General features: G+C 43.3%; 1 protein-coding gene across 3 annotated transcripts in view; it reads left to right on the forward strand.

The window, feature by feature from the left end:
* Positions 1–12,009, forward strand: part of ATF6 (activating transcription factor 6) — a 71,244-nt gene that overhangs the window by 12,706 nt on the left and 46,529 nt on the right. For all 3 annotated transcript variants that reach the window (XM_062497328.1, XM_062497329.1, XM_062497330.1), the window contains exon 10: positions 10,805–10,948. In XM_062497328.1, the coding sequence (XP_062353312.1) occupies positions 10,805–10,948 (144 nt within the window). The remainder of the gene's footprint in view (positions 1–10,804; positions 10,949–12,009) is intronic.

Raw genomic sequence — 12,009 nt, forward strand, 5'->3', positions numbered from 1 at the left:
TTGGAGAGCTTATCTGCTTGCTCATACCTGTGCTAATTTCAGCAGCTATGACTTGAAGCTGCTTTAGTGCTCAAAATTCTCAGGAAATCCTGCTGTACATTCCATGCCTTGTCATCCTGACCCTTAGATGTGTCCAGCTGCAGTCTCCCTCATTACAGAGTGAGCCCTTGTCTCCCAGGTCTGGTGAAGAGCTTGTTCTGTCTCCTTGATTAGCTGAAGTGCTAATCAGAAACCCCTCTTGTGTGAACTGTGATCGGTAGGGCACAGGAGCCAGAGAGCAGCGGGGAAAAGCTACATCACTTCCCACACACCTTATAAAGAAATCTGTGGAAGAAATGAGAATAAAAATAAATACTTGCACATACCTTTATATTTAACTTGGCTTTGGAACAAAATGACCCTTTAGATGGAGCCATTTACTTTTTCAGAAAGGCATAATAGTTCAGTAGGATCCCAGTCAGCAGTGTCTCCATTTGTCCTCAAAATCCCAGTCAAACTAAAGGAATGGGATAAATATGGAGGAATACTTTGTTTCTGACTATGATAAATTTTCAGAAAACAATGTTTGCATTTTTAATATTAGGAAATTTGCTAAAGCTGAAATGACTTCTGAAGTATTTGCACTTACTGCAAATGTTGTTTCTGTCAGGAAGAGAAGTGCAGCTGATAATTTTGCTTTGATATGGATGATGTTAAGGTAGATCCTTTCTTAGTGTATTTAGGATTTGTATTGCGATTTTTGACTATCAGGCAGAAAAATCATCTTGCAGGTAGTAAGGGACTGATTTGTCCATCCGATCTGCATTTCAAGCGTTCCCACTCAGTTAAGAGACTGAGAATTGCTAGAACCAGTCATCTTTCTGAAGCTGGGGGAAATGCACTTGTGTCTGCATGGCAGCGAGGTGGTGGAATGCATGAAACTCCTGTTAGTGCTGAAAGGCTTGGTAGCACAGGGAGGTGGGTGGGAAATATTTTACCACAGTGCTCTGAAGTTCTGGGGCATCTTCCCCGGGAATGAGCAAGGTGTTGAGCTGGATGGTGAGGCTCTGCTGTCAGAGGGGGCTGGAAGGTCATGTTGTGCTCATGTCTCTGCAGCACTCAGTGACTGTAGGAATGTGGCAGGGTTAACTTCCTGACATGTTTGATGTTTAATAAAGTAGATAAAGCAAGAAGAAATCTGTTTTTTCCTGGCCAGGACAGTAGCTGAGAATGCGAGTGTAACTGTTGTGCCTGAGCCAGGTGGTTTGCATCAGCACTGGATTTACACAGTGAAGATAAATGTAATTGCAAATTTGGAAGGAATTACTCTTTATGGGTTGTTTCCCCCCCCAGCAGAAAAAATGCTCACACTGCAATTAAAATCCTAGGCTGTATCAAGGTGGTGTGAAGGTTTGATTGCGCAATGCTCTCTAGAAGACCCATAATGTGGGATATACAGACCATTTCTTCAGATTTCATTCCTCCATACACATTTTCTTCCTTTTATAGAGGTGTCACTAAATGGCAGCTCCACAAACATGACTGGATTGCTGTTCTGCTCAGTCCTTAATAACAGCAGCTTCCAATATATGTGCTTTTTTTCAATCCCTGCAATTTCTTACAGAAATAAGTAATTTTTTGTGTTAATATCTATGCTAGCTTATAGTTCAGCAATAAACCACTCTTTTCCCCCAGATTAGCTAACTGTGGGATCCCTAATTTCCATGCAGTGGTCAGCTGGAGGTAAATATGTTCTGAAACCTTGTGTTGCCATTTTTTTAATGTAAGAAATCATATCACTTGCACATCTGAAGGGAGGTATGCCTGCATTTGGGCTCAGGATGTTTTGATCAAAACATATTAGCAGTGAATATTTTGTTACTTAAAACCAATGAACCATTGCAAAGAGAGAGTGACATCCAAAAAGAGCAAAATTGTGGGAAAGTCACACCCTAAAATCTATAGCAGACTTTGAAATTCCCTTAGGTGGCCTTATTGTGAGATGCTTCTGAGGTTCCTGTGGGAAGTGATAGATTTTTTGAAGACTAGAGGTAAAACAAAAGGGCAGATGTATAGGTTGCCTCTTTCTGTCAAATCAGAGCAAGCATCCTATCCCATCTGGATGTATGGCTTTGTAGTTAGTTCTGTGTTTTTCTCTGCATTAATGGATATGCGTTGCACTAATAAGGATTAACACATAGTTTTTTAAAATTGGTTTTAAGTCTTGTTGACTGTGTGTGTGTGATGAGATGTTTGTGATGTTTCTTGGAGGCCTCTGAGACTGCTGTTCAGCTGTTTTAAGATTATGGATAGCAGTCCAGGATGTGGCAGTCCTTGGCAAACGAGTTTAGCAGATAAAATTATTCTGCTGACATGTTTTTTCATGTTGACAGATGTGTGGGGGTAATCTGTAATGCTGAATTTGGGGATGGGGGTGGAAGTCTGGTAAGGAAGTTAGCCTGTTGACAAAAGAAATCTGTTTGAAAATACTGGAGGGAGAGTGCTGCCCAGTCTGCTAAAATACAAGCCTTTCAGAACATCCTCCAGTCTTTGACACAGCACCATGGTATCTCTAAGAAAAGAAAGAATGCGAGTCTAATTCAATATAGATTGAATGCCAGTGTGATTTGAGGATGTGAAAGGGGCTTGTGTGGAGTCAGTGGCCATTCTGCATTAGGTAGTTCTGTGTTACTGAACTCTTTGGGCTTGTTGCTGCTTTGTATTGAAAACTGAAACTTTCAGTTATTAAAAGCAGAAGTAATTTAGCAGGAATTATGTTAGTGTTTCTATTTTATGTTTGTCTTATACCAAAAGAAAGGCGCCCAGCAATTTCCCATCTGTGTGTCAGTGAACTATTCTGTAATCTCCGTGAGTTATTTGGATTTGGATTCAACACGTACAAAAACTTCCTTTTATTATTATTTAAAAGTGATTGGTGAGGTGTGTGGAGGGAGAAGTGTACATTTTGGTTCAGTTCATTGCAGAGGTTGCCCCCTTGCCCCAGCCATGCATTCCGTGAGGTGCAAGGCAGGAATTGGCAACCAGCAGTGTTTGCACAAAAGACAGTGAGTTCCCAGGCCTTGGCACTCAGCAGGGCTGGGAGCTGGAACGGGGCATCTGGAGGCAGGTGTGCTGGGAGTCAGGCTCTCCTGCCTCCATGTGTGCCCTCTGTGGAGCCGGCCTTGGTGCCACTCCCAGCTGGCATGGCATGCCTGACACATGGCTGGCTGCTGGCATTGGCAAATATCTAATTAGCTGTGCTGGTTTTTTTAGCACTTATCACATCAAATCTGGTAATTTTCAAATTACTGCAGTTCCTACATGCCTTTTTTTCTTTCTTTGATTTCCACATTTGTGTTGGACTGTGCCTTAGAGTAAACACATCCGAAAATGTGTTAAACAAGCACAAACAAGGCTGAAACAAATGGCAACCAAGCACATGTTCTAGTCTAAACAATCCATATGTTTATTTTGGGAATATTTTGATTCTCTTCCCTGTTCTCATTTGAATACAAATTGTCTTGTATGTTTGTTTTGTTTTTTTTTTTTTTTAATGCAAGTCCTACATGTGATAGTAAAATATTTGCAGGAAAATAAACCGAGTCATGTGTAAAAAGCAGGGGAAGGACAACAATCACAGGAGATGCAAAATATTAATATTCTGCATCTCTTCTTGGGATAGTAGCAGCAAGGCATGTAAGCCTTGCTGGTGTTTGCTGGTGGCTGTAGCATTATCTTTTTGGCTATAAAAAGCATTCAGCTGATCATTTTTCTTTCCCATAATCAGTCTGCATAAGCTTACACAGTGGTTGTCACCTAGCAGCAGTCTTAGAGCTTTTATTAAGATCCCAGCCAGCCAGAATGTGTCCTACCTACCACTTTAGCTAGGTAGTGGACAGAAAACAAAGAAAAATACAAAGTTGGAGGGAGGAAAGGCAGATTTGCAAGGAGGTTGGAACAGGAGGTTTGAGAGGGTGGTGTGATGCTGTTTTTTTAGTATTAATTTTGTGTTTTCTTACAAGTTGGCCACCTCGTATGTCAGGAACCCCTTTCAAACTGGAGCACAGAGTTGATGATAAGCAGAAGGCTGTGTTTGTGGTGGAGGATGCCTGAGGTGGTGATGGATCCATGTAGCTCAATACAGCTGCTGCTGCTGCTTCCAAACCTCCTGTGTCCCACTGACCTCCAGCAGCTGCACTAGAAGGTCTGGCCTTTAGCAGAGACTTCATTGCAGCTCCTCTCTAGAGTGTCCTAGTGGATTTTCCTCTGCTTTCCAGGACTATCCTGGAAACAGAATAATCTATTCAAAATTTAGATCCACCGAGCAGTTGCAAATAAAGACCGTGGCCTCGCTGGGCTGGCTGAGAAGTGTAATTTGTCTGTTGTCATAGGCCACAGCAAATGAAGAAGCAGTGGCTTTTGTTTCCTGAAAGACTTAGGGGTGTGTCTCACTTCTTCAATTGCTAGCACAAACAGGGAAAAAATCCCCAGAAGTGCTAAGATTAATAATCTTTTACTAAAAATCAGGGAATTACCCAAGGATTGTTCAGCTTGCAAGCTACCATGACCTTCTGTTTGTGAGGATAAAGTAATGAAAACACAAGTCTTTGATAACAGTACCCAGATTAGCATCCTACCTAGTGTGCAGAGTGCTAGTCAGCACTACTGGGGTCTGCTAAGCTTTTGGAGCATGAAGGATTTGGGCTGCTGACAGCACCATCCATTGAGCACACCTGTACTGGTGTCACTATGGTCTAGTCACTATGGTCAGTCCTGAGCTGGGGTGTGGGAGAGCAGGATTATTCCGAGCCTGGTGCATTCAGCAGTGTTCTTGTGAAAGTTTGCTCTTGTTTGAGACTTCATGCTGTACTCCTTGGTTAAAGAAACAGACCTATCTTATGGCCAGCAGGACCTAGGGATACCTCAGTGATGGGATATTAGAAAGTTAGAGGAACTGTGGCAGCAGGGAGCGTTTTCTGTGTGGGCAAAGAAGCTGATGTTGTTCCCATAGCATCACATGCGTCAGGTGATGTGCTGTGTTGTGTTGTGTTGCTGCAGAGGCGTGGGAGCTGGGTGTTGCATGCTGGGCTTTGTCAGTGCATATCTCACCCAGGGCAGCCAGGCCAAGGTCCCGGTGTGGTCTGGAGTTCCCTCTATGCTGCCCTGGCAGGTGATCCCAGGCAGTGACATGGTATGTTCACAAACATGCCAAATGTCCCCTTGAGTAACGTGCTGAGTAAAGCCATGTGTGTCTGGCACCTGCCCAGCATGAAGGGCAGTGACCACAGCTCAAACACGGATTTATTTTTGCCTTACATTAGTTAGTGTTCTTACCAATGCTTCTTGGACTCTGTGAGTGCTCCTTCCTGCCTCATTCCAGAGCAAAGTGGGCAGGTTGGTTGGAGTTACCCATGGCTTGCAGAAGGAGTGGAAGAGGACCTCCCAAACTTGCAGTGACTGCTTGAAGCATCTCTGAAAGGTGTTCTGAAAGCAGAGAACTGCAGATCATGAGCTGTACTTCAGGGTGAGTTTCTTTTCCTCAGTTTACCCAGTCCTAGGCTTTTTTGGCTCTTGGTGAAGGATAGAAAAATATTGATTTTCTGCTTTTTGCAAGCTTCAGTAGCCTTCCATATGTCTTCAGAAGGTTAGTAGGCTTAAATGTGATGTATAGTAAACCTACAGACAAATGAGGACAGTCAAATACTATTGATTTCTTATACACTTGTAGAGAGGAGCTGGTGAAATGTGAAGAAAAACCCATGAGATGAGTGCAAGAGGCATGAAGCAGTGCCATGTCAGCCAGGTCCATGCCTTCTGGCTGCCAAGAAAAGATGAAGCCATCTGAGTGTTTTAGCACAAACAGCAGATGTATCAGAAGACATTTGGGGCTCTTAACACTTGCAGAACAGGAAAGTTAACATAATGTTTGTGACACTAAAAGAGCAGGTCTCAGTGCTGAGTGTACATTTGTGTTGGACACGGCCCAAAGATGTAAAATTGCTTCTGCAGCACATCTGTGGTCTTGTGTTGTAGGCTCTCAAAGACAGAGGGAGAAATCAAGAGGAAAAGGTTAGGCTTAGTGAGTTGGTCATGGGTCCAGGTTCCAGTCTTTCAATACCTCTCGTGATAGGTTGATGCTTGAATAAAATTGGATACATTTGGTTTTCTTACAAATTACAGCTCTGGGAGCAGGAAGGGATTCCTTCCTCCTCTGCTGATCACAGCCACGAGCTTTGGCAGTAAAGGCCAGATAGTGGTACAGAGTTTTCTGAGCAGAAGAAGAAAAGTGTCAATATTTGCTTGCTTCCTTTCTTTTCCAGAGGTTTTATTAAGCATAAATTGCTATTTAAAACATGCAAAACACAACAAAAATACACAAAAACTCCACTTTGGGTTGCTTTCCTCCTGTTCCCCTGCAGAGGAAGAAGGCTGGGCTGCTCTCTGCAGCCCAGCACTTAGAGAGGGCAGCTCTGGAGCAGCCTGGAGGAGGAGGCAGAGCCTTGCTGTCAGCAGATGGTGCACTCACTGGGAATAGGAATGAGAAGTACTTTCCACGGAGTGTCTGGCACTATGGCCTTGTCTGGAATCAGTTAGGAAGAGGCCAAGGTCTTTGGTTGGTGTTTCCTTGCAATGTCAACTTTAGCTTGTTGGAAACTTCCCAGCTTTTACTGGTTCTGTCCCCAGAATACTCTTTGTTATGATATCACTGTTGGCTTTCATCTGCAAATTACTGTACAACTTAAATGTCAGTGTTCAAAACCTGAAGTGCACAGGATTTGTTCAGCCAGAAGCACAAATGAAATTTAGTTTGGGCTCCTGGCAAGACTTGCTTTTGCATTTATCAAACTGACATTCAAACCAAAGAAGTAAAAATACAGCTAAAATATCAGGTGCTGTTGAATGCCTGGAGAAACCATGGCAGGAGTGCTGCTTTTCTTTCCGTCTTATAATCAAATTTATCTACACTTCTGAACAAACATCTGCATGAAGTATTTAGTGGTTCTTTCTGCTGAGAGCTGAGAGCTCAGCCAGCTTGGACAGAGTGTTTGTGGCTTGTGAAAACCCTTTCATGCTCACGGCATCTGGGATATTCAAACACAGGCTCTGCAACCTTGCTGGGCACCTTGCTCTGCACACTTGGTAGGTGTGTGAGTGAGTCAAACAGGAAAGATTCCAACTTCTAAAAGGCTGTCTTGCCCAGTAAAGCCAATTCTCAGATTCAGTCTTTTTTGACTTTTAGTGTGGGGCAGTAACTCAGTTCCAGCAAATAGCAGGCCTTGCACAGGGCAGGTATGCCAAGGTGCTCTTCCTTTTCCAGCTTCTCATCTTGTAGTTCAACACAATGAAAAAACTGTCCATGTTTTTGCCATCTGTCCTACTATAAACCCGTTCTTAAACCAGCTGTTGATATCTTAGTTGAAAATACTGTTTTTCTGAAGCTTTCTTCCCTCTGAATGGGATCTTCTACCTTTCTTTTTCACTCTTCTGCCTGATGTTTTTAAATGCCCAATATATACTTCCTCTTCAGTGTCATGGTGCTGGGATCCGTTCTGTGGACCCTTCCTGTTGCTGCTTGTAGTGTTGCTGTTCTGCTTGGCACTTGTGAACCTCAGCATGCTTGAGGTCTGCAGATGTTTCCAGATGCAGCTCTGCAGTACAGGTCCATCATCATCCCAGCTGCTTGAAGGGATTCCTTGCTCCTAAGTCGTGTTTTGACCCCCATATTAATTGGAGATGTGGAAGGAGGAATATTTCTGATGCCCTGTCTCAGACCCTCAGGTGCCCACATGGCAGGGAAAGGCCTTGGAGAAACTGGAGGACATGGACCATTACCTGCATGTCCTCCCCTATTTGTTTCCTGAAGATGGAGCCCTATTTATAGACAAACTTCACTAGTGTTCCCTCTGGGGAGAAAGGAAGAGGAAAAAATAATACAACAGGGCAACATCATCTTCTGTTCAGATGGGGAAAAAACTAACCAAACTCCCAAGTAATTAGAAGGTGGAAGTGGGACAGGATTTCTATTTGTGGGGCTTTTCCTTATCCAGAACTAAAGTTATTTTGGTTTTGGGTCATTGCCACAAACCAGAGAAGCAACAAAGGGGATTTTTACTTTTATATTTTTTCAGACATATCTGAGACATTGAGAAGGAACAGTAATTTTCAATGTCCGAGAAAAAGAATGGGAAAGGGGGAGTGCAGAAGTGGCCCATCTAGCAGAAATTGCTGCTAGCCCTGCTTCAAAAGAAAAATAGCAATTATGATAAAGGAAAGGGCATTGGAAAAAACACCCTGATATCGTGTTTTGTTATCAAGTTTGTGTTCACAAGCTGTCAGAAGTGGGCGCCATGGTTTATGGTTTGTGCCTATAAAGATGGCAAAACATTCTCTGCTCACCTCCTTCTTTGTCTTCTGCTGCTGAAGAGATCTTTCAAGTTGAAATGTCCCGTGCTCAGCTGATTTTTGATGAAAAGATAAAGATGTTTTATGCTTCAGAAGAGAGAAAATAAACATTTCCTCTCTTCTTGAGCTGATGCAATAAGGTGAGGTGTGTGTGGTTTAGGATGGGTGTGTAGCTAAAACAACTAAATCACAAAAAGGAAGATTAGCTGTAATTGTGGAGCAGTGTGTGTCTTTATCCTTGGTTTGGCTTTGTCTCTGTTGTTCAGAGTTCAGGGGGAACTGCGGTAGGAATGAATTGTATGTGACACTTCAGGACTCCAAGCTGGAATCTGAAATAGCAAGAATTGCTTTTGCAGAATGAGACACACAGGAAGGAAGAAGCATCATGGAAAAAAAGCAATTTGTTGCAGTTCTTCTGCTTAGATTTTTTTTCTCAGCTTTAACTAACTAATTATGTGGAAAGTTTCTCTGGTTCTGTGTGCCATTTTGAATGGGAAAGAAGTAGGATAGGCTAGAACACCAGATCCAGGAGGTCTGGCAGCTCTCTGCATGGCTGATACGCTTCAGGCTGTGGAGAAAGGATTTGCAGGAGAGTTCACAATTTTCAGATCTTCTGAGGGCTATTCTTGGTGTGATGAATGAAGTACCATGTACTTCTGGCTGTCATGACTGTAAGTACAGTAAGGGCATTTTTCAGGTGAGTGGCTACCAGCGGGAGCCTGAGGTATCCATTTAAGCATCAGTCTTAGTTCTGAGCTCTGGTTCTCGGGCTTGAGATGCTGCCAGTTGTGCTGGTGCTTTTGTTGGCAGAGAAGAAATGTGATCTCATAAAACCTACTAGGTAGTGGACATGGTTTCTGTAAAATTGGGTAGGCCTGGTGTTGCCTGATAGGAGGTTATGAATAAACTATCCAGCTTTCCATGCAGTAGGAGCAATGAGACATTTGGATAACAAACACAGGCAGTAAGGAAACTGTCAGTACTTTTCTGCCCATTGGCACAAGTGAAAGCAGAGCCTGTGGCATTTCTGCTGCCCTCATTCTGTGCTGCTGCCTAGAAACGTGGAGGAGAGGAGGCAATCAAAGCAATGCCAGCCAGGTTCTGGAATTGTCCTGATTCCTGTGGTTCACAACATGACACAACTGCTCACAGGGACACCTGGATTACTGCTCATAGGAGTGCAAAAATGTTGGCAAAAGAGAGACAGTTACTAGGCAATTCTATCTTCCTTCTGCTTAGTTGTGGAGTATTTAATCTGCCCTCCTTGCTAGGTTATGCCTATCTCTATTTGTATTTGTTGCCTGTTGCAAAGAGATGCCATGTAAAACCAGGAAATCCTCCCCTGCAGTGTTTATGCTCTGCTGAACAGGAGGGGTTGGGCATGAGTTAAAACACCCCGTGTGAGCTGTGATCAGCGTGAATGGCAGAGATAGCCTTGCTGTGCTGGGGATTTGTTGCATTTTTATGTTTTCACTCTGTTGCTGCTGGTGATGCTCTGCTGATGTCGGCCGAGGTCAGGACTTGGCTTTGTAAACAGGCATATTTTAGGAAGCAAGCATGTTATGAAAGAGGAAAGCCAGCCTCTGGAGAGGACAAATTAAAGTATTGCTTGTGTGCTTTTGAGAGTTCTCCCTTGCAGCTCACCCTCCTGAGGCTGCAGGTGTGGTACAGCAGTGGTGGGGTTGTGTTTCCAACTCACATTGCAGTGCTGATCCCTCTCTGCATGGAGAGCAGCACAGATACTCCTGTGCTGCATGGCTGCTTGGCTGAGCAGCCTCCAGCACAGGATCCTTCATCCATGCCAGGACAGGCTGTCTGGCACCATGTCCTGCTGCCCATGGGGCTGCTGGCCCTTCAAGTTGTTCTAAATCCAAGTAGAATTGAACATATTTTGGTTTGTGTACAGTCCTGGTGGATGTCTGGCATAACATTCCAGGCTTGCAGCTGCATGGAATTTGATAGCTAAGTTTTCTTGCATGTTGTATTCATATAAACTATGTGAATTGTACTTTGAGGCTGGTGAAAGTTAAAAGTTTAGGAGTGCTTTGATTTGATTGTTGATAATTTTCTTATCCCTCTAGACCTGGGTTACAAGCAAAGTGTTCTTGGTTTCAGCAGCTGAAGCTTGTGTGAAGGAATGTGTAAACTAGAGCATCAGAATCCTTCAAATAATTAAAACTGAAAAAGAGAACAGAAATGCTTTTCTGACTACTCCTGCTTTGAACAGTGGTATTACCATAACACATCAGTTTTTTACAGTAGATATGGCATGAGCCTTATCCATGTAATGTAACAGCAGCCAGAAACTTCTCCACCTGAGTATTTAATGCCTTACAGAGAAGTGCCTTGCAGCCCCCTTCTGTGTGTGATACATTTTGCTGTTACATTAATTATGTTATGTTGTGTTTATTATGTTTTCCAGTGTATTTGAAAAGGATCCCAGTGGAGTGGATTCCACTGTGAGTTCTAACCACCGGACCAGAAATCTTCTGGAGTTCTCAGGTGCCCAGGAGTCCAGCACAGGTCAGAACATACCTGAGGGCATCATTTCTGAGGAGAGTAACAGGTGAGATGAAAACCTTTTACATATTTCAGGTGGCAGAGGGCAGTGGTGCTTTTAGCCTTCACTGTCTTGCTCACCTTTTTTGGCCAGTGCTCTTGCTGCTTTTATAGAGTACCTGAGTTCTAAACACAGTGTTTTGAAAGCTGCTCAGTTTGCTTTTCAAATGAATGTGGAGTTTTATCTCCCAGAGTACCCAACAAACAGAGCTTCAGAAGTATACAGGTGGCTGTGCTGCACAGTGTTTGGGAAGAGAACACATCCACAAGTGCTTGTCACCAAGACTTTCAGGGCCTTCTTCAGTTCATCTGTTTGCTTTTTTCCTCTCATCTATATTTTAGCTTGCATAGTTGTGGTATTTGTCATATTAACTATCTCTTTTTACTTTTCAAGCCAGAATATTTATTTTCTTAGCTACTCAAGACTGGGGAAGTTCACGACTAAGAACACACTCTGAGCTTAGCAGTGTCTTTTTCATTTTAAAAAGTCCATCTGAGTCCGTCCCTGTGCTTATGCATTATTTAATTAAATACTGGCTTTCAGACTTCTTAGATCTCCAGCATACAGTGCATAAGTGAACATATAATTGCCTCCAGATTGAGGTCTGGCTAATGCAGCTCATGTTTTCCTCTTACAAGATTTATCCTATTAGACTGTCCCTTTCCAGTGGAGTGATTTGGCTGGTTGAACAAAGCCAGGCACAGATGTGCAGAAAGCCCTCATGTATTTTGCCATGCAGAAAGAAGGCAATAAATCAGGAGCATTTTAAGGCTGTAGCCATGGTGAGGGCTTTGTATCCTACGTGGTACATTTCAGACCATGACCTGTGGGGCAGGAGAGTGGAGAAGTTCTCTTAGGAGGATGTGCTTGTGCCTCTGCCTCCTTTTCTTTCACTGTTTCACCCTGGGTTTGGCAAGTTGGGAGCTCTTTGCTGCATATTCTTTATCAGTCCTAGATGCAGTAGAGAGGAGAAGCAGACATGGAGGGAAGGCTGGGAAAGGGAGGGGACTATGAATAAGGCTTTCATAAGCTCTTACACCTGATTTTTCTGAAAGAAATTGAGGTTT

Source organism: Cinclus cinclus, chromosome 8 (genome assembly GCF_963662255.1).
Source record: "Cinclus cinclus chromosome 8, bCinCin1.1, whole genome shotgun sequence".
NCBI classification, from domain to species: Eukaryota; Metazoa; Chordata; class Aves; order Passeriformes; family Cinclidae; genus Cinclus; species Cinclus cinclus.